Source organism: Triplophysa dalaica, chromosome 17 (genome assembly GCF_015846415.1).
Source record: "Triplophysa dalaica isolate WHDGS20190420 chromosome 17, ASM1584641v1, whole genome shotgun sequence".
NCBI lineage: Eukaryota > Metazoa > Chordata > Actinopteri > Cypriniformes > Nemacheilidae > Triplophysa > Triplophysa dalaica.
The window spans coordinates 17,500,633-17,526,356 of NC_079558.1; the positions used below are offsets into that span (position 1 = coordinate 17,500,633).

The 25,724-nt window shown below is 37.3% G+C and overlaps 4 protein-coding genes across 6 annotated transcripts; 2 read left to right on the forward strand and 2 right to left on the reverse strand.

The window, feature by feature from the left end:
* The first annotated feature begins 885 nt into the window (after positions 1–885).
* LOC130439538 (phospholipase A and acyltransferase 4-like) lies at positions 886–2,830 on the forward strand. Its single transcript, XM_056772200.1, has 4 exons — positions 886–1,018; positions 1,137–1,244; positions 1,996–2,228; positions 2,397–2,830. Exons 2-4 carry the CDS (start codon positions 1,139–1,141, stop codon positions 2,508–2,510), a joined length of 453 nt encoding a protein of 150 aa, XP_056628178.1. The 5' UTR covers positions 886–1,018; positions 1,137–1,138; the 3' UTR covers positions 2,511–2,830.
* Positions 2,831–5,464: 2,634 nt separating this feature from the next.
* LOC130439536 (uncharacterized) lies at positions 5,465–12,313 on the reverse strand. 2 transcript variants are annotated; one of them, XM_056772196.1, is made up of 4 exons: positions 12,214–12,313; positions 8,008–8,735; positions 7,714–7,880; positions 5,465–6,616 (listed from the first exon to the last, which is right to left on the reverse strand). In XM_056772196.1, the coding sequence occupies exons 2-4, from the start codon at positions 8,722–8,724 to the stop codon at positions 5,929–5,931; spliced, it is 1,572 nt and encodes a 523-aa protein (XP_056628174.1). In that variant the 5' UTR covers positions 8,725–8,735; positions 12,214–12,313; the 3' UTR covers positions 5,465–5,928. The 2 variants fall into 2 exon arrangements, with proteins under 2 accessions (XP_056628174.1, XP_056628173.1); XM_056772195.1 differs by having other exon boundaries at positions 7,996–8,735.
* On the forward strand, positions 11,833–15,321 carry LOC130439537 (uncharacterized). 2 transcript variants are annotated; one of them, XM_056772198.1, is made up of 2 exons: positions 11,833–11,953; positions 14,296–15,321. In XM_056772198.1, exons 1-2 carry the CDS (start codon positions 11,917–11,919, stop codon positions 15,129–15,131), a joined length of 873 nt encoding a protein of 290 aa, XP_056628176.1. In that variant the 5' UTR covers positions 11,833–11,916; the 3' UTR covers positions 15,132–15,321. The 2 variants fall into 2 exon arrangements, with proteins under 2 accessions (XP_056628176.1, XP_056628175.1); XM_056772197.1 differs by lacking the exon at positions 11,833–11,953 and adding an exon at positions 13,599–13,792.
* Positions 15,322–16,830: 1,509 nt separating this feature from the next.
* On the reverse strand, positions 16,831–17,188 carry LOC130439535 (neutral ceramidase-like). Its single transcript, XM_056772194.1, has 2 exons — positions 17,010–17,188; positions 16,831–16,918 (listed from the first exon to the last, which is right to left on the reverse strand). Exons 1-2 carry the CDS (start codon positions 17,157–17,159, stop codon positions 16,841–16,843), a joined length of 228 nt encoding a protein of 75 aa, XP_056628172.1. The 5' UTR covers positions 17,160–17,188; the 3' UTR covers positions 16,831–16,840.
* Between the last annotated feature and the right edge of the window lie 8,536 nt (positions 17,189–25,724).

Genomic DNA, 25,724 nt, shown 5'->3' on the forward strand with positions numbered 1-25,724 from the left:
ACTAAAAACACATCTCTTTATTGTAAACATTATCTACTTCTATATTTCAAATCATGTGAATAGATATGCAGGCTGCATAAATTAGGCCAGCCGGAACCAGGAACACTTCCCATAACACCTGATGTACTGGTTACTTCATAAGGAGAATGGTGTCTACACTAATATAAGTCTCTCTGTTTATCCCGAGGTCTACTGTAGTCTGCACGATCCAGGCCGTATCCAGATGAGATGAAGGACCAGCAGAAAATACTAATATGTCTGTATAGTGAATGCCAGACAAGTGATTTGGCGATTTCGCATTGTAGAAATAGAATACGCGTCTGCGCATATGTGCATTCAAAAGCGCATGCCTATAGACTGAACATGTAAAACGCATGTACACCGTAACAGGTCTCAAAGATTCACTTTTTGAAGTAGATAAGGCAATAATGTTTCTTGGAACCTCTCAAAATTCGCATTTTCAAGTCTCAAAACCCCGTTGTCATGCAAAAAGGTGGCTAAAACGCATTAAACATGCATTAAAGGGTTATGGTTTCCAGTTATAATGTTGTGTAAGCAGTAAGTTAATAACTTATGATTTTTACTACAGAAATAAATTAATAAAAAAAAAAACTTTTTATAGAGTTGCTGTAAAGCCAAAACAATATCTGTCCTATGACTTTCCTTTTTTCACTGTAAAGCTGCTTTGAAACAATATGTACTGTAAAAAGCGTTATACACATGAAGGTGACTTGACTTGACTACTGAACCACACCCAAGGAAATATGACCTATGAATAACCACAGCCTGTTATGTGTGATGTAAACAAGTTGTGGGGCTGAATGTGCAATTTTTCGATTCTGGAGAAAGGGGAGGGCACTTCCTCATACCCTCATGAATATTTATATTAATATGTGTAAAAGCAGCGGGACTAGTTGAGCTCTAAAGCCACTGTAGAAGTCGCAGCAGAGGAAATCTCCTGTGGTGTCCTGTCAGATCACTATTGCTACGGTCTTCAGTATAGTTCGTAAAAACTAAGGTAATGTGAGACTATATTTTCAGTTTGGAATAAACCTGCTATTAATAGTTCATCCTACATGGAAGTGGATGGAATCTGTTCAGTACTTTATATTTGCCTAAAGTTTTTTCTTTCCAAGCCATGAATTTTGGAGACCTCATTTCATATCGGCGTCCTGGGTACACACACTGGGCAGTGTTCACCGGGAAGAATGAAAAGGGACAAGATACAGTTGTCGAGTTTGCAGGTACATTGATTCTCTGTAGAAACTTCAAATCATGGTTTCATATCTCTGACTAGCCTCTGTCTTACTAAAAGTGCTTTTAAATACTTTTTTAAAACTTTACAAGAACATTGATAAACTGCTAACTCCTTCGTTTCAGCTACTGCCTTATGCAGTAAAGGATTAAAAACCAGTTATAGTCGATATTTGACAGACCCGGATTGGGGGTAAAAGGGTAATTTATCATAATTTCAGCCTTTCAAAAGCATGGTTCTATATGTGAATCACACGCATAATTGTATTCATGGTCTGTTTGCGCAATGTAATGTGAATATCCAACTAATGTCGATTATCGAACGTCAGCTTGTTATTTTACCAGCAACAGTTATCAGTTTTCTTTTCTTTTATTCATGTCTCAAAGCACTACTTCTATCACCCCAGTCCTCATTCCTATTGTCATAGGCAAGAATGCAATGTATTTAACTACATAATGAAGAATTAAACTATAGATTCTAGCACCAATTTTCACAAGCACATATTCTGAATAGTATATTGCCTATTAATTGATTAAAAATGCATTTAAGGATACACTATACTGTGCAGGATGTGCTGAACTCTTTTATATTTTGTTTATCATCCAGACATGGTCATGCGACTTAATTGTTTGTTATATCAAATTGTTATTTTTACATACAATCACCCAGTTGGGCTTTTACTGGATCAATCTATGTATTGGGAAAACAGTTCGACTTTGACAGTTAAACATTTCCATTAGGTGAAAGCGGATTAAACAGTAAAGCAGGAGCCAAGGTGAAGGAAGGTCTGCTCCAGCCTGGTGGCAAAGTCGACAATCAATTGGATTCGAAATTACCACGAAAATCTGACTCAGAAATGAAAGCAACTATTAAAGAGATGATGGGTGATGGTGCTGGAAAATACGGAGTACTCGACAACAACTGTGAGCACCTAGTCACACGTATTCGCTACGGGATTCCCAGATCACTACAGGTACATTTAAATCGTATTCTATATACTGTAACTCTGATTACAAACAAATCTTTATTTTTAGAACCTTTTTAGAGGCCTGAAATTATCACAATACCTTATAATAAGGTGTTCTGCACATTGAACATCAGCTTCTAATTGCCTAATACTGTTTTTTTCTCTTTTGTGCAGGCAGAAAAAGTTATCGAGTCGAATGTCCAGTTTCATGGAAACCTTACCAGTGAACTTTCTGATACATTCGGTGCAACTTTCCATCCACCATCACCACTCTCAAAATTTAAATAATTTCTTTAATCTGAATACCTCCTTCACTGCACTTGTAGTGAATGTTTTTTTATTCAATCATATTAAAGTTGATTTGGCTGCACTGTGTAATATGCACTGTTCCTAACACGAACACACACACAGGAATACATTTGTGAGACTAAAACAAACGCATCTCTTATAATTTGTCAAATAAAATAATCCAAAATGCAGATCCACCACAAAAATAAATTGATGACACTGAAAACAATGTGTACACGCACAAAAATAAATTTGGCTCATAAACAAGATGACATGTGTATTTGTACTCAATATGTAATAAAACTGTTCATTTCTGGTCATTTTTGTTCTCTTAGTTGGTAACTGAAGTGCAGATTTTTTTTTTTTAATTAAATGAAAAACAGATGATTGAAATAAATCATAAGACTCCAACTTTTCTCTTTTTAATATCTTTTTCAGGTTCGATTCTAATTATAATATAACATTTTTGAAAAACAGATTTTTTTCAGTACAAAAAAATGCTAAAGTTTGACAAAATATTTTTTATTGTTATTTAATAGTATTTAGATATGAGTGAAAGTGACCTATATCCGAAATGTGACCTCTGCATTTAACCCATCCAGAGAGTGAACACACGTACACCCGGAGCAGTGGGCAGCTATCACTGCAGCGCCCGGGGAGCAAGTGGGGGTAAAGTGCCTTGCTCAAGGGCAACTCAGTCGTTACCCCCCGGCCCTGAGGATCAAAACGGCATCCTTCTGGTCAAGAGTCCGACTCTTTTTTAGGCCATTAGGCCACGAATGCCACTTTTTTGTAGGAATTGGAAGACCGCTCCATTTATCAGTTTCAATACCGTTTATTTGACATCCATCACTGAAATGCCGTGAACAAACAAACACACCTCTATCGCAAGAGTAACGAGTTGCAGCTACAGCCGAAGGCCCACAGCGCAGCCAATCTTGACGCAGCGCAACAAATCTTGATGGAAAGCGGGTCTTCAACGGTCGTCTGTTGACGCATGGGCAGGCTATTTCTTTCGCCTTGCCGTGGCATTAATTTCCAGGAAAAATAGTTACGAAATGGAATTTCATTTTTTTAAAAAAACTTTACGAAACCTGTACGAATGCTGGGGGAGTGTGTCGAGCACAGAAATACTACGTAACATGTCCAACTCGCTTTTGACAAGTTGTCCATGTCAAGAATAAGAAGATGTCGGGGCAAAATCGATCATCAAATGTTGAGACCAAGAAGCCAAGTTTCAAAGGTTTCAATCTTTAATTTGTTCGAACAAGTCAAAGAGGGACATAAAGAGTTCATCTGAAGATGCCCAACGAATACACATCTGACTCCATCTTTTATACATTGTTCCCAAGTTGTTATCACAGTTTAAACCAATCATGTTTTACCTGACATCAACTTCTACCAATCAGTTTTCATATGATATCACCTTTTCATTAGCCCATCCCTCTGTGCTCGCTACCCTTGTAGTTCCGGCCTACAATAGTAGCGAGAGCCTCTCAAAAACTGGTGCCTCTTTATCTTGACACTTTTCCGGGGGTTTCAGACGATACATGATTTAACCTTGATTTATAAAAAATGAGCTCATTGTTTAGCAATAATGAGCTACCCAGTGTCCTTCTTTGTATGCGATTAATTAAACTTCTCTACAAAAGTGTGTGGGGTGTACGTCTTAGTGTGTTCAAAGTCATACAATTAGTTTTAAAAATGAGCTCATTGTTTAGAGATTCCCAGCGTCCTCGGCTCTATGCGACAAACCAAACTTCTTTATGAAAACTTATGTGTGGTGTAAGTGCAGTTAAGATAAGATATTTGTTGTTCATGCAGGTGTTCAAGAGATCAAACTTAAACATGAGGCCCAATATTAATTCTGAAGAATACATGAAACCTATAACTAACTAAATGTATTATTTTATATAAGAAAACTCAATACTATATTGGAAAAACCACTAGCATATTAAACATTGTTAATTCGTCAGAATTCATGAAACATGGCCCCGTTTAGGCCAAAAACCAGTTTCCCAGAATTAGCCGCCCCCGAACAGACACATTAAAGTGGACTAGAAAACCAAACACTCGCTTGAGGAAAGCCAACCCAAGCTAAAGAACATTTATCTTTGTAGCACCTTAACGTCTGAAACGACGGAGGGAATCATTTCTTACGCCTTCCTGTCATTCAGGCCTATCGTGACGTTTGGAAAATATTTTTTCTACTATCTGGCATCTTTTTTATCATAAACCCTTTAAACGCGTCTGCTGCAGGCACTTATTTTGACATGACGGGCTACATGCGTTACATGTTTTGGTGAGCTTCGCATTACTGCTTCCCCTGAAGAGGAGGCGCCGATCCCCACTGTTTCTCAACGGTGAATGTGACATGACTCAACTGGAACCAATCCAACAGCTTCTGGTCTGTGCACGCGCAGGGCTGTGCAGTATTTATGATACATGTATTTAAAATACGTATATCTTAAATACAAAATAGTATTTTGATGAAAATGGCTTCATATTTTGTATCAAAATACAAATATGTTTTATGTATTATAAATATAATGAAATAGCATAAAGTTATAAATACTCACCATTTAAATTTCCCTAATATTATATTTCCAAGTATTGTATCACATCAGCTCCGCCATTCACTAGCGTGCGTTTGTATTGGGAACGTTGACACCACTAATATGGCGGCGCCGTACATTAGACGTAAGATCCAGCAACCAACGCATTGTCTAAATATGTCTTATATCTAAGGGGTTTACGAAATATTAACACATCGGTAAAAATTTAAATATTAATTTTCGGTAAAAATTTAAATATTTTTTAAAATAGAGGAGCCAAAAACACACCCTTTTCAAGATATAAAAAATTCTGGGTGAACTATCAATAGTCAGATTACAAAAAAAATTCGGTGTAATATGTTTTTATTACAACATTAGTTTCTCGTGGTAAAGAAGAATATGTTTTCATAACAACATTAGTTTCTGGTGGTAAATAAGAGTATATTTCCCTCTGCCTTCTCTTTAGCCCACCTGATCGTGAGAATGAAATATTATTTTCATTAGGCCAAACCCACAAACAACTATAATCACACAGTGGGCAGGGCAGTATTATCAGTTTTGGACTTTTTGTTATTTGCCAAATCATCACCATCAATCAGTGGAGTGAATATCCTATGGGAATAGACAGAAATTATACAATTATGTTTATTTTGAGCTGGCAGTGATTTATCTACTAATCCTGTCAAACATTGCCCAAAATGCTCTGAATAAGCTAGGGCTCATAAAATGCCTATTTCTCGCGGTCATAGCGGTTTGATCACATGTGAAGGCATACTGTGATCTCCAGTAGTCTGGCAATGGTGCACTTTGACCTCTGACCAAACAGGCAGCCAGGTGCACAGTGGCTGTTTTCTTATAGATCATTAATATGTAGGACAGTGCAAAAATGAACATAAAAAAGGCGTCTCTCTTAATGCCTGTACACAATCTATTGGGACCAAGTATGGAATAATAACCCGACCATCTCTGTCCATGTGTCCCTGAAGGCTTTGAAACTCTTTCCACGCTGGTTCATCTGGTTGCAGAGGGGTCAAAACGATCAGTGGGACAGGTAGGAAAGATCTTTGCATGTGGTTCCAGTGATCAGGTAAGGGGTTTGGCTCAAACAGAACTGGCTGGTTTGGATTGTAAAAATGTCTGCCCTCCGTGTTATTCCATCCCTCAGCAATTGCACTTGCAACACGAGAATTAATTAGACAGTTCCACGGAGAGTAGAGAACAGTGTCCTTAATGTTAGGAGGCGTCAAGAGACTCGCTGGCAGGGGCACGTTCGTGATTGCACCATGAGCCACAATCACAATGTCTATGTGACCTCCAGCGTTATTCATCAAACGTTCTGGAAGGGATTTCAAATATAACACGAAAAATGTAAGAAGGTTTAGAAACTGAATCTGATGAGGTAATGTCTTCAGCCAGGACACGACCTCATCATTCGTACATGATTGAATGATCCAATTAATGATTTTCTGTCCAGTCTCGGTCATGCTCAGAGAATATTTCCGCAAGCTCTTGATACGATTTTTCAGTTTCCTTATTTTTTGGGTGATTTTTCTGTAATGAGAAATGTTTGAGAAAAACATGATTTAGGAAGGACTCAAAGTACAAATATAAACGTTACATAGAGAAGAGGAAGACATTTAAGCCTATGCTGTAAAGTATCACAGTTATGTTTGTTAGTTTTAGTTCATGATCTTCAGATTTGTAACACAGACTTTTTGCATGTTTTCCATCAGTTTGCAGTTTCTTTTGTCTATGTTTACCGCTCATCATTTGCAGGTGAGAAGGAAGATTGTCCAATTGTTGCTGGTTGTTTTGCAAAGCATATTATGTTTTTGAGACAGACTCTTGTTTTCACACTTCTCACATTCGCTTTGTAAAAAATGGGTGACTATTCCAACGTGATAGTGTTTTTTGGAAAGTCCTGAACACACAATACTGTTGGTTGCAAGCTGTGTATTTGTGGTTTAAAAGTATAAAACAGTAGAATTTATATAAGAAAATGACTAATCGTTTAGCTAGAAAACACCCAAATTTATCGGCTGGTGTCACATATAGCCATTTAAAGCTGCGAAAAAACTGAAATTGGCCCTTTAATCAGGCTTCCCATTAAATCCATTCTAGGAAGATCCGGAAATGTTTTCCTCAACAACCTTGCATTAGTTTACAGAAGCAATAAAGACATTGACGTCTTGGATGACTTGAGGGTGAGTTAACAATCTTAAAATCTTAATTCTTAAGTCAACCATTCCTTTAATCAATAATGGCTTTTTTCAGTTGTGTGATAGGAGGGCTAAAAATGACTGATTATTGGACGGAGACACAGAGGAAGGCAGGTCAACTTTTTGATGTCCACATGAAGAAAAATTAAAAAAATTACATACTTAAAAGATCTAAAATGAACGTAACATTTTGATTTTGTGGTGAAAACATAACTAGACTGTGTTAAAATTATTACTCGCTAGTCATCAAGATGGGAGTTTTGACATATTTTTGTGTATTTGTCCTTTAGGCACATACCCAAAGTATACATTTGCGAGTACATGGGGAGTAAAATAATATTTTTAAAAAAAAAATTATTTGGATGAACCTTTCCATTAACAAGTTTTACTGTGGTCAGAATATAAAGTTAGTATAATAAATGATCATACTTCATTGCATCGAGTGGTTTTTCCAGGTTTCCCCTGGCTTCCTGTATTTCCCTGGCTGCAGCTCGCAGAGCCTGGCTGGCCTTTGTGCCCTGATTGTTGTTTATCATTTCTTCACAACTCGAATACAAGCTGTACAGAGAGATGCCGAAACCAATAGCACCAAGTGCCTAGAAGGATGAAAACACATGTACAAAATAAGCGTCAAATCTAATGTCAATTCGAAATACTGGATAAAATACAGAATTCTCAACAGTTCTCAAATGGATTGAAAAACTGAAATACCTTAAAACCTACTTTAGTAGCATCTTTTGCACCAGAGGATGCGGCAGCTTTTGCACCATTGAATGCAAAAGCTTTTGCACCACAGCATCTGACAGCTTTAGCACCTGCCGTGATGCCCAATTGAAAACATAATCCTACAACAGATAAAATCAACATTTCCGGAATGGCGGCAGCAATAGTAGCATTCAGTCCACCTGAATTTTGAAACAACAAGGACCTGGTGAATGTTCTGATAAATTCCAAGGGAACATCTACATTATTTCGTCTTGCCACTGCGGACATAATTTGAGTGGCCATCTCACAATCTACATCTGAAGATCCATGAGCGCCATTTTGTTGAACTCCACATTCCTTCTTCAGATTTTCTATTGCCTTCTGAATGTTCTTTACAATCTTCTCATCTTCTTGCATGATATTTTTAGCGTCCTTCATAGTACTGCCGGAGATGATTGCCTCTATTGCTGTGGAAGCGATGTCGACAGCAGCTCCCGCTATGGTCCCCACTGTTGTGGCAAGAAGAGGGGCGGCCAGACCTCCTGTCAGGAAAGTGACGACTCCTGCTGTAGTCAGTGCAATCACGGACGTGGCAGATCCTACAAATTGAAAAGCTGTACTTTTTTCATGAACATCCTCCAACTCCTTTGCCAAATCCAAAAGCTTCTCTTCACACTGCTTCCTCTTTTCCAGCCATAAAAACAGCAAACCGCACAACTCGTCTGCTTCATCCATGGTAGCAAAAACTGTTAAAAAGGAAGAAATGCAAAATGAAAGAGTGTGCGCTGTTTGTCGAATAAGAAAAAAGTTAGTGATGCTTGTCTTGTGCCAATTCCAGCCACTTTTCAAATTCTTCAAACTGAATTATATATTTGGACTGCTTATGTTGTTTGCCAGGGGAGAACTATGAAAATCAGGCCATGTTAAATAACAGATCCTAACAGACTCAGACTCAAAAAACATAAGGATCCATTGGCTCCTATAGAGGAAAAACACAGGCGGCAAATCATTTTTTACACAGAAGCCACAAAACTTACATTTTTAAGTGATATACTTTTAGTTATCATGTTGTATGTGCATCTTCCCTCTCAGGTTTTGCTCACATAAATCTTTTTTCAAGTTGCTTTTCCTCATAAGCAAGGGCATACAGAAACTACAGACTTTCCATGTTAATTCTGCACTAAAATTTGGGAAAAATCTGCAGAATTCTGTGGAATACTGTCAACTGTGTTTACATTTGTCCACAAATATAGTTGTGTTAATGTGTTCAAATAGTCTTAAAATGCTGCATGTCTATTCTGTATATTTAAATCCAGTTGATAGCGGAGTTGGTTCTGCTCATTTAAAAAGTGGCAGGGAAGATTTTGTTATTGATTGAAGCTAAAACGACAACCTGTTTAAACTCTGAATATACATGACCAAATGTGTACTCAGAAAAAATCATGTCAATACCATTTTAATATTATATTTACTGTATTAAGGAGTAAATATTTTATTGTTTATAGAGCTTAAAGCAAAAAGAAAGGGGTTGTGTTAATACGTCATTATATTGACTGTAGTTTGTGATAATGACTATTTTCTTATTATTTTATATTATTATGTTCACATTCACAACACAGATTACTTAAAATAAAACTTAACAAAAGAATTTGCATGTCGTTTAGTTCCCTGAACTTCTCCGTGGATAGATTCGTTTAAAACGTCTCAAATATCACATTATTCGTCCTTAGGCTCACTAAAATCTTTCACAGCAAACACGGCATCATAATTCGATCATGTTGTGTTTGTATATTTGTCAATAACAAGCACTCAAATCTGTGGAATTCCATGGAGTTTTCTACAGGCGCTCCTGCAACGAGGCATTAGAGTCCGGCGATCTTACGATGAAAGACTGCAGCCTCTAGTGTCTGTCGCTAGAGCACCTCTTGGGTCGGGTTTACCAGCTCTCTCTCCCTTCACACACACATGCGCACAGGGGTAAAATTTGAATACGGGAAATGTCTTCATAATACAGTATATTGTGCCCTATTTTTACGGATTTAAAAAAAACTGTTCTTGTTTACCTGTTTTTATTTATGAGCCCTGAAGATCGTCTGATGTATCAGATCTCAACACTTCAAACTCGGTTGATTTCCTCAGCTGCAGCTGCTTTACTGAACAGAAAGCAACTGCTGCAGAGCTTTTATATTGTGACATTTTTGCTTTCACTTTCAAGATGACTTAAAAAGGCCCTTGTGATAAAGCAGAGGAAAATTAACTATGATCACAACCTGAACGACAAAACTACACCTGTACACATTCTCCATCATACATGATTTACATCATATCAATATCAGAAATGCATTTCATGAACCAACAGCAACAACATCTATTAATTTCACTGTACCTAACTGGCATATGCAAGCACACCTCTTCCAATTCAGTTCTATCTGTCAGATTCTTAAAACTTCACACAAAAACATACATACACACACACCTGTTAAAGGGCCGCAAATCAAGGTGTTTTCTGCAATGTAAAAATTGTCAGTGGTATCCCCAGAATGTCTTTGTAAAGTTTCAGCTCAAAATACACCACATATCTTTCATTACAATATGTGGAACATGGCCATTTGTGGCTGCAATGGAAAACGTGCCATTTTGTGTGTCTCTTTAATGCAAATGAGCTTCTCTGCTCCCCTCCCCGTATGCAAAATATGACATTGAGCGCTTACACATGTGCTTTGGATGACAACAAAAAAAAGAAATATGGAGGAAAGCGCAATTATGTGTGTAATGCCCTATCCAACCAAAGCCATACACTAACTGCAATAATAATCACCTTAATGCCTTGTTCATAAATACGAATTAAATGGAGAAGACAAAAACATAGATAGAACAATACATGCTGTTTAAAATGTTGGCCATTGATGATTAAAACTTAAGTTTAAATAAGTTTAAAATGCATTACCCTAAACATTTATTCATTTGTATTGGTATGTACAGTACACTGGGTTCGAACCCGCGATCTTGTGTTATTAACGCAATGCTCTCACCACTGAGCTACAGCAAAGTGTTTAAATAATAACACACGCGTGTATTATAAATATAATGAAATAGCATAAAGTTATAAATAATAACTATTTAAATTTCCCAAATATTATATTTCCAAGTATTGTATCACATCAGCTCCGCCATTCACTTGCGTGCGTTTGTATTGGGAACGTTGCCACCACTAATATGGCGGCGCCGTACATTAGACGTAAGATCCAGCAACCAACGCATTGTCTAAATATTTCTTATATCTATGGGGTTTACGACATATTAACACATCGGTAAAAATTAAAATATTTTGTAAAACAGAGGAGCTGCGAGCCAACAACACACCATTCCACACTGGTATTCAACAACACTCTTTCCCTCCCTAACTCATATTCACCCGCCTCCACCCACCTTGATACGAGTCTTGAGTGAACCGAGTCTCTCCTGAGTCACTCTCGGATTCTCATAGACTCGTATCAGCCAATACTGTCCCTGTATCCAGTGTCTACTAACAACTAACACCAGCTCGCAGCTCCTCTAATAACCGACTATTGTCGCCAGCTATTTATACCATCAAAAAGTAACACCTGTTTCATCAATGGTATTTTTTGAATATATTGATTTCACACTTTAGAAGCTGAATTCATCAGAAATTGATTTGTTATACACATTACTACCCAAAACAAGACTTCAAACACAACTATATTAATAAGTGACAATAAAAACACCCCCAAAACAGCTCCCAGGCCTGGGTCATTAATTATTCAAACGACAGCCAATGGGAAGTCTCCAACAGCAGACCTAGCAATGTGTTACAATTAATATAGCTTTTGTTATATTGTTGTTAAATAATTTAAAATAACATATTTTATATTATAACAACAAGTGTGTTGAAGTCTGGAGACAATAATGAGATTGAAGGAGGGGATATTTTGCGTAATGTTATGTGAGTAAAGGAGATCAAAGCAGCAGCCGAGTGAATTACAGTAAACTGGTTACTATTTATACCTTTTTCATCTTTTATATGTGTATCATCTATGTCGGATTATGGGAATAGTTTAAGATTCTCGTAATGTGTCCGTGTGCGGCTTCAATGTGATATTTGCAGTATGTCCGTTACACTGACGTACAAATTAAAGCCAGATTCGTCACAAACACAGATGTCACACAAAACACAAAAGTCTTTGTAAAACACAATTTTCTTACCACTGAAGGACGTCGAGTATTGAATATGATATAAAATCCAAACACATAATCCTCAGTGACACACAAACCGGTTGTGCTTCCCTGAAAGAAAATGGCAGCACCAGCAATTAAGCGGGAAAGCGCGTGCACACCTCGTGCACTTCTGCTGGCGCAAAAAACTAAATTATTTGTGATCTACAAAATCTTTGTTTTTGTCACGCGATTGTTTTTTCTCAGAGTTTGTGATTTATCATTTAGACTTTGGAATTAAATGTTTTAGCTCCTATACTTGATCATACGAAAATAAACCAAGAGTACTAGCGACTATAATACATAATCCATAAAACAGAATATGAACTAAATAAATTAATTAATATTCTGCGAGTTTCCTTTGATGTTTGGTGAAAACTATAATATATTTCATGTTGATGGCTGTATTTTGTTGTCCAATTTTGTTGATTAACTGCATGAATTGTTTGCTTTTGCTGCATGTTTTTTAATGTTTATTGAGTGAAGAAGGATTTTTACAAACAAAATGTGTCGTTTTGATAAATAAGCTTCAGTTACAGCCTTTGTGTTAATTGATTTGAGAATGTGATGTCAGAGTGCACAAATGTTTAAGCAATAGACAAAAACTGTGAAGGGTGTTGTTACTGTAAACTTCAAATCAGTGTACATGAGAGTTAAGATATTAAAAATTATGGGTGAACTAATAATAGTCAGATTACAAAAAAATCATATTCAGTGCAACAAACAAGTTGTTAAGGATAATATAGTATATAGTTATTCGATTTGTCCGCTAGATGGAGCTACATATTAATGTGTGTAATAGTGAACAAATAGTTCAAGCTCCTGGGTCAAAACTCAAAATCTACTCAAGTCGTCCAATTTTGTTGATTGACTAAATACATTTTAATATTTGCTTTTGTTGCATGTTTATAATGTTTTGTGAGTGACTAAACACGTATTGTGGTAAACAGGAGCATGTATGAGTGTACTGGGCTAAAACTCTATTGGGAGCGCGCTCCCGTCGCCTGCACGCGCCTCAAAAGTGTTTACGATTGAAAGCGCGAAACTCGCACCGAGTGTTTCTCTACATTCATAATTTGCCAGTAAACCTTTAATTTGATCTTGAATTGTGTTTCTTATCAAATAATCTGAAAGAGTGAGATTTGACTTTTATATACAATAAATAAACAGGCTATACATTAAAGTCATTACCTTGATTATTTAATTAATTAAATAATTTAGGCGTTATTATTACTATCGAATACTCATACGATTCTTTGAATTGTTATTATTTTTGTCATAAAAATGTATAATGAAAAATATATTATTTTAGATGCAAAATATTTGTAAAGGACAGTACGTTACGTGATTTGATGCCGGCATGACGTCATGTAGACGTTAATCACTGCGTGAAGTTGTACGTGCAGAAGATCGTGGCGATAACAAAACTTCGTTTGTTATTCATTAGATATTTTGGTTTTGTTCTTCACTTTTTTGTGAATTTACATGAATTCACTCCGTCATTTAAACATGAGGGACGTGGACAAGACGACTCTCCAGAAGCAGAAACTGCCGTGTTTCATTATCACAGGTAACCCTACAAAAAACACTTGTTACAACCAAAACCGGTGGTCTGGTCTTAGCTGGTCTCTCAACCTCGTTCTATAGCTGATAAAAAGCTGTTGAAGGAGGCTCGTTTCGGACACTTTTTTAAGTTCAATCTGGTTTAAGCTGCTCCTCCACCCTGACCAGCTGAACTCAGGGCTGCGATGTTTACCTTTTATTACTCGGCGGACCGGCAGGCGGCGCAGTCTAATCTGTCCCGCTATTGTTTTAAACGAACCCAAAATGTTTTTACACTTCACAAAACAACATAAATATTTTCAAAGTTGGTCGCCTTGTTTTATCAAAGCGTCTGTCAATCACAGTGCCGGGAGTGCCCCGCCCCCTCAGAGAAACACTAAAGTTAAAAGTTTATTGAGTTTTTATATAAAGTTCATTACACTGTGGACTTAACAGATGTATAGTCACTTCAAACTTTAACTTCTAATGTTTTGCCTTGTTTTTAATGTATTTATTAAATATGTATCACAGGTAAAAGGCTTTCTGGCAGACCTTCTGGAATTTCTTCATCAGAGATTGGACAGAAGACAGCTAGAACTTCCTTCTTGCCTGAGATTGTGCAGAAATCGGCTTCAGATGGAAGACCTGCAGGCCGTCGAGGGCTGAGAGCTCCTTCAGATTTGACTGTCCTGTCAGAGGGAAATCAGAGGGACTCTCCATGTAAGCCTGGCAGGACCAACACATTCCTTCCACCTTTATCTCGGCTGCACAGTCTTGCCGGTCAACCAGCCCGGGTGGACAACTCTACATTCAAAAGAAGCAAAAGCATGCTTAGGATCCCTGACAACATGTCTGTTTTAAAACCATTGTGTGTTTCCATTGAGCCTATCACCCGCCCACAGAAAACAGGCAATGCTTTTACGGAGAGACCACGGCTGCCCAGTCTTGTGAGTCAACCAGTCAGTTTGGACGACTCTATATTCAAAAGAAGTAAAACCATCTGGAGGATGCCTGACAACATGTCTGTTTTGGAACCATCGTGTGTTGCTATCAAGCCTGTCCCTCGCCCTAAGAAAACAGGCAATGCTTTTACGGAGAGTCCACGGCTGCCCAGTCTTGTGAGTCAACCATTCAGTGTGGACGACTCTACATTCAAAACAAGTAAAACCATCGGGAGGATGCCTGACAACATGTCTGTTTTGGAACCATCGTGTGTTGCTATCAAGCCTGTCCCTCGCCCTAAGAAAACAGGCAATGCTTTGCAGAGACCAGGCTGCAGTGCCTATCCATGTCATGACATCTCATCAGATCGACAGACTGTCCTAAAGTCCACAAGAAGAAAGGAAATCATATTTTGTTGGACATAATTTTTGTCTTTTCTGTATTTAAGATTTAAGATTAACCCGACTGCTCTGGATTAAAAAATCTTGTTTGCATCAAAACAAGTTTACTGTGCATCATAAAAATCTTGTGTGCATCAAAAACAGTTTACTGTGCATTAAAAAGCTTGTGTGCATCAATAAAGTTGCACTCTTTGTAATAAAGACCTTTCAAGAAGATCTTGTGTGTGTGACTTGTTGCTTTACAAACATAAAGATATTAACCATAGTGAAACTGATGTCATTCACATTGTATTTTATTTACAAATAGTGAACAAATGTAGGTCTTGACATCAATATTCTATTGCTGTGCTTGAACTCATGTTGGTTTCTAAACACAATCTGTGTTTCCTTTTACTGTAACGCAAATGCTAAAAGATTTTCCTTCACACAGTTTGTGTATTCTGAAAAGTAAAGACTTGATTTAGATCACCTTAAATACATGATAAAGTAATAGTATTGGATTTTGTTTGGTTTAATCATTAATAATAAATAAATAAGTTATTTATTAAGGATACAATTGTAATGTTGTTAATTTAAAACAAACATTTTAAGATATAGTGTACAGTTTAATCACAGATCCTTTCCGAATATGTTCGATAAGATGGTTTAATGAGTGACTCTGGCATAAACTGACAATTTATATAAAATAAACATATTTTTAGACACATCAACCTGCAGAGCCGCAAAGGCAAATCTGAATATTTCTAACCAGTGGAGAATGTGAAGTTAGTAATCCGGTTTCTGATCACAGCACCACTTCTGAATATCTGTAATCTCTTAGATTCTATAAATTCTGCCCTCATGACACTGTTGACCTGGTGCTGTGAAACAATATGATTCTCCAGCTCTGAATAGAAACACTCAAAAATCATCTAATGTGTTGAAATTGTAGACTTGTTTCACAGCTTTGCTAGATTAATGTTCAGAAGCATAAGTGTGTCTGTCGTGTCTCTCGGATCAGATCCCGACCTTTTCAGAAAATTGAGTTCGCTGTTTAAGTTTGTACAGAGGTAAGTAATGTTCAATTATTGATTAATGGTTAGATACAAAAAAGCACATTTATTCAGTGTTACAAACAGGTTAAGTGTAGTTCTGTATAAATATAGTTCTTCTGTATATCCACTATATGGAGGTTCATATTTATTTGTATTATTGTGAACAATCGCACTGTTTCATTACACATAGAAGCTCCTGTGTCTGACCTCAAAATTTTACTCATGTTAAAATTTAAAAACGCAAGCAAAGTATAAACTTAACATTAAAAAACGTTGAAAGTTAACATACTGTACAAGTTTCCTGGTTAACAGGATGATGTATGAGTGTTCTGGACGAAAACTCTATTGGAGCGCTGTGGGAGGCTACACGCACCTCAACATTGTATTCCATAGAGAGAGCGAGACTCACAGTTTATTACTGTATATACCCGAAAACAGACACTCGGCATCTCCATCCTCCATATCTGTGAACTTCATGGTGAAAATCTGCTTGTCTGTGTTGTTTTCATCTTTATGAGATAGAAGATCAGAAATGAACCAGCAATAAAGCCACAGAAAAGTTATTATAAATATTGGCCCTGAATGAAAAGAGTTTATTCTTTACAGAAAATGCAGCAGGGTTTTTTATTCATGTGGATGAAGACACAAACCCGTTTCTCTCCTCCTAAGGATTGTTCAGATATGAGTGAGGACTTCTGTTCAGATTGCCGTTATCAGTTCTCCTAAAATGATGAGAATTCGTGCGGGTCTTAAGTTTCTGTGAGAAATATCAATGCTCTGATGAAGGGAATTGAGGCAATGTTAGATTTTCCTGAATTAGTTAGATTTTATTTGAGCACAACACCATTGTGTTTAAAGTGAAACATACCTTTAATGTTCCATTGAGCATGGCTTGTACAGATGGTTTAATGTAGCCGCTGCTGGTGATCATGAAGAGGGTGAACTGGAAATATCTGGCCAGACCTGAATGTGTGCCACTCATCACCACATTGTCCTGTCTGTAGAGATCTCCGTACATCACTTTCAGCTCACGCAAAACCTGCACTGGTTTCAGATCAATGTTCATAAAAATCTACAGCGCATATGCCGAGATCATAAATGTTTCATTAACTTTCAGAACGGCAGCAAAGAACGGGAATTGGTTTAAGATTTAATTTTGAAATGACTGAAGTAACTGTCCTGCCATAAAATATATATTTTGTATATTTAAAAGAAGTGATTGTGACACGGTCAGAAATAATTCTCACTGTAATATCAGTTACATATTTTTTATCTTTTGTCACCCTATCCAGACCATGCCCAAGTCAGAGGTGACAAACAGCACTCGTCTGCTTCCATCATCCACGATGAAGGCTCTGCTGAACAGATGCGTCTGAATACTTCGTGCTAGCTGCTCAGTGTTGTTGTAGCCCATGTATCCCAAAAAAACAATAGATAAATTATATCACTAAAACATATTTATGACACGTGATCAATGCAAACATCAGTAATAAACATCATCAGACTGTGATAAGTGATGGATCGACAGCTTTCATAAGTCCTCACCTATACAAGTAAACAAAGTATAACATAACAGGCAGTGGTTTTATCTAGCGCTGATATGCAGAAATAATGCAAACAAACTGACCAGAGGTACATCATCCACAGGTCCTGTGCAGTCATAGCTTTCCTGTAGCTCAGTGGTAAGAGCATTTTGTTAGCAACACAAGGTTGTGGGTTCGACCCCAGGGGATTGCAAATACCTACAGTTGAAAGAAAAAGTATGTGAACCCTTTGGGCTTACTTGGATTTCTTCATAAATTGGTCATAAAATGTGTTCTGATCTTCATCTAAGTCACAACAATAGAGAAACACAGTCTGCTTAAACTAATACCGCACAAACATTATACGTTTTCATGTTTTTATTGAACACAACATGTAAACATTCATAGTGCAGGGTGGAAAAAGTATGTGAAACCCTAGGCTAATGACTTCTCCAAGAGCTAATTGGAGCCAGGAGTCAGCCAACCTGGGGTCCAATCAATGTGATGAGATTGGATGTGTTGATTAAAGCTGGCCTGTCCAATAAAAAACACACACCAGTTTTGAGTTTGCTGTTCTGAAGAAGCGTTGTCTGATGTGAACCATGCCTCGCACAAAAGAGCTCTCAGAAGACCTACGATCAAGAATTGTTGACTTACATAAAGCTGGAAAGGGCTACAAAAGTATATCTGAAAGCCTTGATGTCCATGTGTCCACGGTAAGACAGATTGTCTACAAATGGAGAAAGTTCAGCACTGTTGCTACACTCCCTAGGCGTGGTCGTCCTGTAAAGATGACTGCAAGAGCACAGCGCAGAATGCTCAATGAGGTGAAGAAGAATCCTAGAGTGTCAGCTAAACACTTACAGAAATCTCTGGCACATGCTAACATTTTTGTTGACAAATCTACAATAAGGAAAACATTAAACAAGAATGGACTTCATGGGAGGACACCATGGAGGAAGCCACTGCTGTCCAAAAAAAACATTGCAGCACGTTTGAAGTTTGCAAAAGAGCACCTGGATGTTCCACAGCACTACTGGCAAAACATTCTGTGGACAGATGAAACCAAAATTGAGTTGTTTGGAAAGAACACACAACGCTATGTGTTGAGAACAAAAGGCACAGCACACCAACATCAAAACCTCATCCTAACTGTGAAATATGGTGGAGGGGGCATCATGGTTTGGGGCTGCTTTGCTGCCTCAGGCCCTGGACGGATTACTGTCATCGATGGAAAAATGAATTCCAAAGTTTATCAAGACATTTTGCAGGAAAACAGGAGAAGTCATTAGACTAGGGTTTCACATACTTTTTCCACCCTGCACTATGAATGTTTACATGTTGTGTTCAATAAAAACATGAAAACGTATAATGTTTGTGCGGTATTAGTTTAAGCAGACTGTGTTTCTCTATTGTTGTGACTTAGATGAAGATCAGAACACATTTTATGACCAATTTATGAAGAAATCCAAGTAAGCCCAAAGGGTTCACATACTTTTTTTTTTAACTGTATGTAAAAAGTAAAGGATAAAGCAAAGTATGTTGCTTCCAAAGCGTCTGCCAAATGCCTAAATGTAAATGTTAATTTAAATATCTGCTCGGCCTACATCAATGAGACAGCAGGTGTCTGAAGGATTCACTGTGGGGATTGTGGGTTCCTCTGGTTCTGCATAGGAAAACAGTGCACGTTTATTTGAATTAAGCTGGATATTGAAACATACAAACTAACAAATACCTAATAAACTCAGCAGCAAAACACTGCACAGAAAATCACAATTTGAAGGAGATCAGATTCAGTCTATACTGTGCGCGTACCCGCTGTGGAACAGATTGACAATCTCTATCATCAGGTGCATGCAGACAGGGTTTAATACCCCACGGGGCATTTTTAATATCTAGTCATGCCTTTTGGACTTTCTAATGCCCCGGCCGTCTTCTAGGCGCTCTTTAATGAGGTGCTCCTTGATATGATCAATAAACTTGTATTTATGTACCTGGATGACATTTTAATCTTCTCCTCTCCCCTCCAGGTTAACATTCAACTGTCAAAGGTAAACTTGCTTTCCTTTTTGAAAAAATAAATACTATTCGGATGTTACACTTGTTCCAGGTTTTGCTGTAATTAAAATAAAAAAATAGAATGAAAACAGAAAACCATTTAGTTGATTCAACAGCAAAACCTGTAAAACAGAGCAGTTTCCATGCACGACATTTACAATAAAAAAAGTAAATGTCTGTCTATTTGTAATGTAAATGTGAATTACTATTAAGAGTTGGTATATTGGGAATTGGTCATAAGTCACTAAGAATGCTAAATTTTTAAATGGAACTACAAACAGCCAGGGTGGAAAGGTGATCATAATACATCATTAAAGAAGAACCCATCACCTCCTTGTTATTACACACAATTTGTGAACCAAGAACAAATCCTAAAGGTGAATTTAGGATACCTTCATAAATTATTCTTTGCAAAGAAAATTCTTAACATCTCCGTAAAGTATTTGTTTGTGTTGTTATATACTGTATATGCTCAAAGAGCCAGCTTCCCTTTATATATATTGGATGAGTGTTTGTATACAAAATTTTAAATATGTGCACGCACACCGTAAACAATGTTTGTGTAGCATATAATTAATAATCCTGTAACATGTAGGCACAATACAAGTGAACAATTTTACAGTATGTGGCTAAGTACCTGTTTGTACATATTTAAAATGTTTTGCAGGCAATGTTTTCTGGTGCCTAAATCCAATTTTTTTAAATGAAAATGTTTATTGTTTTTTTAAGATTTCACATTAAGCATTACTGAATTGTTACAATCCTGCTCTCTTGTTCAGGTTTTCTAGTCTTGTGTCAGTACCCATGTGTTTCGTGTGGAGAGAGACATGCCATTGTTTGTTTTGACTCTCTCTGGTCTCGTCTTTGTCCCCGCCCTCTCGTTTCCTCATAATTGATTATGTTATGGTTTATGCCCTGCACCTGTTCCCCTCTTGATTTGGTTCCCTATTCAATCTCCCTGTGTTTCCTGTCTTGTGCCAGTTCGTTAAACTGTGTTTGTACGAAAGTGATGCCTTGCATATGCCTGCATTGGATGCTATCATTGGAATCGCCGGCGTGTATGAGAGTGCCACATCGCGCGCCTCCGTCAAGTTTGCTATTTGTTTAGTCTTGGTAATTTATGTCAATTCTTGTTAGTCCAGTTAGTGTTAGTTCCATCCTGCCTAGTGTGTTCCCCTTCAACAACCTTGTGGGTTAAGTTTATTATGAGTTAATATTAAAGTGTTTTGTTTGCCTCTACACCAACTGTGCCTAGGTTCTGCTCCTTGCCATTCCTGATATGAATTACTAGCATCACATTTTTTTTATACTACAAAGTAGTTGTTTGCAGAACATTGATACAAAAGCTTTTCTTAAAGGCCAATAATGGGAACACCATGAGGTCGGTTGGCCACTTTGACATCTTAACCGCAACATTTTCTTAATTTTCCAACACAAACTGGAAATTCTCAAAGACACCGAAACTCAGCTACTCAATGACCCAACAGGCATCTTTAAAGTTTAGCTATTTTCATTGTGGCCAAAATAAAAAATATATATTGTTTTGGCTTTTCTCATTTCAAAATGGTGTTGCATTTAAACTAGTTGTAACAAACTCTTGAGCTAGTCTAATATTCCATAATATAAAATGAACAGCGCACACTTGTTTTCATCTCGGACAAATATTTTTCTTTCTTAAAAATCGTTCTACACCACCAAGGTGAGTAATGCACCTAACACTGTGCAGCTTTACAAGACATTTAACTCTCTTCTTTGCCCCCCTCCTCCCCCATCTACTTCATCTTTGACTGCGGAGGACTTTGCTGACTTTCTCACTGAAAAATCATCATCTCTTGAATACATCAAGTATTCATCTCTTCTGTGAATACTTGAGAGGCAAATTAAAATATTTTCCAGCACTTTAGACACAGTTGCTCAGTTGCGCTTAAAACAGATAAAAGAAAATAGTCCAACACTGTGATACAAGGGGCCCTCAAGAGAGCAGCCAGAAAAATGGAGCACAGTTTGAAAAAACAAATCGAGAGGATTTTCACATTTCGTGAAAAGAGAGCACAATTGCATATAGAAAGGTCTTTAAAAAGGTTAGATCTGATATTTTTATTCTCTTAGAAGACAACAAATGCAATGCTAGTGTAAGAATATTACTTTTTGTCTAGGTAGAAGGTTGAAGAGTCTGGTCGATGGAACACACAGAGTTGCAGGCCTGGAGACCAAGAATGACACAGACACAGAAGTGCAGTTCAATCAGAGTCCAAAGTTTATTGAATTTGGGACCAATATTTATATGGATAAAACAGCAAGTCAGATGCGTCATGGACAAGCACCAGACCTCCGTTTATATCATTTATCAAAAGACAACATGTGATTAGCATCATCTGGAACATTCAAGGACATCTGTTATCTTGGTCAGCACATAAAATTGATGAAAGTAAGTAAGATTAAACATAACTTGTGATTGTTACTAATCCCAATCATGATGTAGTGCTTAGAAAGCTTAGATATGGGTTAACAACAGTCATGAATACATTTCACATAATATGTGGGACACAAGCAAAACCCCAATTCTCACAATGGCCACTTTCAGACCAACGGTCTTACAAACAATCCTGTGTCCCTTAAAAGAACAAAACATATTTGAAAAAGGTGTTAATATAAAATCTATAAAAATGTATTAATACAAAAGTGATATATATCAAAAGGAAAGTTGCACTAGCGTATTTTTGTTTGGTTTTCTGGTTTGCAAGCTGTTATGAGATAAAAGAAACATTCAAAACAGATTCTAATAAAAACATAAAACAAAATCACATCACTTCCTCATCATCTTCCTTATTAATCTCTATTATTGAAACTTCAATCTGATCCTCTCTTTTCACTTCATGTTCATTTCCTCCATCAACATTCCTAGGACCTTCTACCACCGGTACTGGTTCTGCTTCTAGTTCATACGTGTGAACATTATCATCCTCATCAGCGTCAGTATCATAATCAAATGTTGATTCCCACAATCAATTCTGTTCTTCCGGATGATAACCGTCCGGTGTGTGTCTATCCATCCTAGTCTGATACACTTCAGTCGTTCTCCCAGCCAAAATCATTTGATAAGTTCCCTGACTTGTCAAGGATTTAACAGATCTTTTAACACATCCAATCATACACTGTAAAGTACAAGGCATAAACAGTAATAACGCTAATCCAGTAATAACAATTGGAATAACCGTACCAGTAATCCAATATCCCCATCCCCCCGATAGGTTGTTTAACCATTAAAACCATGTTGCGTCAACTCTCTTTGGTTCCCGGATAGATTCTCTCATATGTGTCACAATATCAGTGATGTTGTCTGAATAGTCTGGAATTGAAAAACAACAAGATACTCCTAGCATTTTGCACACTCCTCCCTTCTCTGCTGTCAATATATCCAAAGCAAGTATATGTTGAACAACAGCTATTCTCATTGTCTTCAATTAAATAGATATTAGATTTAAAGCTTGTGCTGTATAATTTTCTAAAGAAAGAACTTGCCATGTAAGACCATTGATCTTGTTCAGGGCAACAGTAGTACCTGTTCCTGTAAGAAAACCTGCTACAGACCATCTTAAATTCTCCAAAGGGGTAGTCCATGGATCACTAGTCTTGTGACCTTCATAGAAATCAGGCAAGAGTTTCACTTCCCTTCTCTGACTAGTCAATGATGTAGTCTTATCTCTATTTTCTCCCCTTTTCATTATGGTAGTTCCTGTTGACGAAATAGCAGGATAACAACAACCTTTCCAGTCTCCTGCATCTAAATGGTAATACGCAATTTCACCACAAACCCACACTGTTCCTGGTGCACTGTCTAAGTGTGAGAATGGACATTCAAATCTCTCAATAGTTTTGTTGAGATAGTTTATGGTGCAATTATAACTTCCATTTTTTGATTGAGCAAGAGTGATCATATTTTTACAATCAGACATTCAAACTACATGTCTGCCTGCTCTGGAACCAGTGTTGGGTGTAACTAGTTACTAAGTAATTAGTTACTGTAATTTAATTACTTTTCCCTTGAAAAAGTAAAGTACGGGATTACTCATATGTTTTCTGTAATTTAAATACAGTTACTTTTGATGTAATTAAACTAAATACTTTGTTAAATATATGCGTGTGCAATAGCGTAATTGACTTCAAAATTCAAAGTCTTATTTTAAAATCTGTGCTTTAATGTATAATTCTCACATTTGTAATACTTTGGTCAGTTAATAATATTATTTGAATGAATTCAATAAGCCGTTTCATGTATATCCTTGAATCACTTAACTAAGGTTGATGTATGATATAGAAAGTAATTAGTAATGAGTAACTAAATACTTTTTGGACAGAGTAATTTGGACAGTAATCTAATTACACTATTGAATATGTAATGAGTAACTAGTAATTAATTACTTTTTCAGAGTAACTTACCCAACACTGTCTGGAACATACACATAATTCTGCTGGATGAGCCTGCACATGAAACGTAGGTCCTTGAAAAGGTTCCCCTGTGTACGAACAGTTATAGTCTCGAATTATATATGTTGGTGGTCTATGTTGGTGGTCTTCCTTCTCGCACATTTAGAGTCATTTCTACTATTAAAGACATTTGTTTTGGCATTTTGCATACACCTTTGTCATTTTATAGCATGTCTGCTGTAAGCTCTTGGGTTTTCCACATTGAGTGGAGCTGTAGACATACTCAACAATCTCCTCTAACCTCATCCGTTACTACTCCTCTCTGCAGTAAAGCTAGAGCACGAGTGTAACCGGCAGAGTAGTCACTGTCTGATAGAAGTTTGTCCCTCGGCAGTTATGGTAGCCCTCTGACGTCACCCAGCTTGCTGTGAGTGGCTAAACAGCTCATTTGCGGCTAGGCTGGTTTCTATAAAACCGTCTTTACTTTTGGACTTAGTGCGATTCACTGGTTGTTACGGCAGTGGTATACGGTTCTCCTGTGCAACAAAGGTGTTTAACTGATTGCCAGACGCCCTCCGGGTAGTCGTGTTGTGTATTGCCGAGGGTCTTGGGCAAAGCACCCGCCGGGTAGCTGTACCGCAAATCAGACGTAACGTCAAGAAGGTAAATGTCGGTTGTTTATTGTTTATTGTCCTCCAGTGGGGAGGACTAATAGCTTTGAAGACGTGTAAAATAAGTTTTATTGTGTTGTCCTGACGTAATGCATGGCTGTGTTTTATTGTCAATACATAATAGAAATGTATTTAATGAATATGCTGTGTGTAACCATTATGTAGGGGTGTGAAGATTGGCGCAAAGGGCTGTTTTTCCACGGTGTCATTTCATATGTCAACATTGAGGTAAAAGAAAAGGGTTTTTTTATGAAATGTTTGGACGCTATGTGACTATGTATGTGTATATTAAGCACTAATTTTAATGATTTTGTCTGCAGGCAGATTGCTCCTGCTGCTTTGCCTTGCCTAAATGAAGTGTTTTTACAGATCTACATTTTCTTTTCTTTATTATGGTTAATTTACCGTGGTATTGGCTGTTCACGTAGTGTATAATTTTATATTCTTATTGATAAAAACTTTCTTGTCCTTTCTCTCTTTCTCTCCCGAGTATTAGAGTAGCTGCTCACAAGGGAGGTTCCTGGTTCGGTTCTTACGCATTGCTCCATGCGTTGTAGTGGTAAACTGCACTTCACAATATTGATTGAATTATTAGCTTGTAGTGGTTATGCCTGTCTGTGTGTGTGTGTGTGTGTGTGCGCGCATGCATGCGGTTGTGGGCCCTAGAGTCCAGAGCACGGGTGGTGAACGTCACACGTATCCCGGACAGGTAACTTGCCTTGATAGTGGGTTAGTATTTCTTGGTTAATTTGTTAATTGTATTGTCCCTTGAACAGCCAATGCCAGGTCAGTTCTCTCTTTAGCCTAATCATTGTCGTTTTGTACCTATTGCGCCTCTTGCGTGATGGCGCCAAATTATGTTTAAATTATGTTTATGTATAATAAAGTATAATTGTTTTTCTA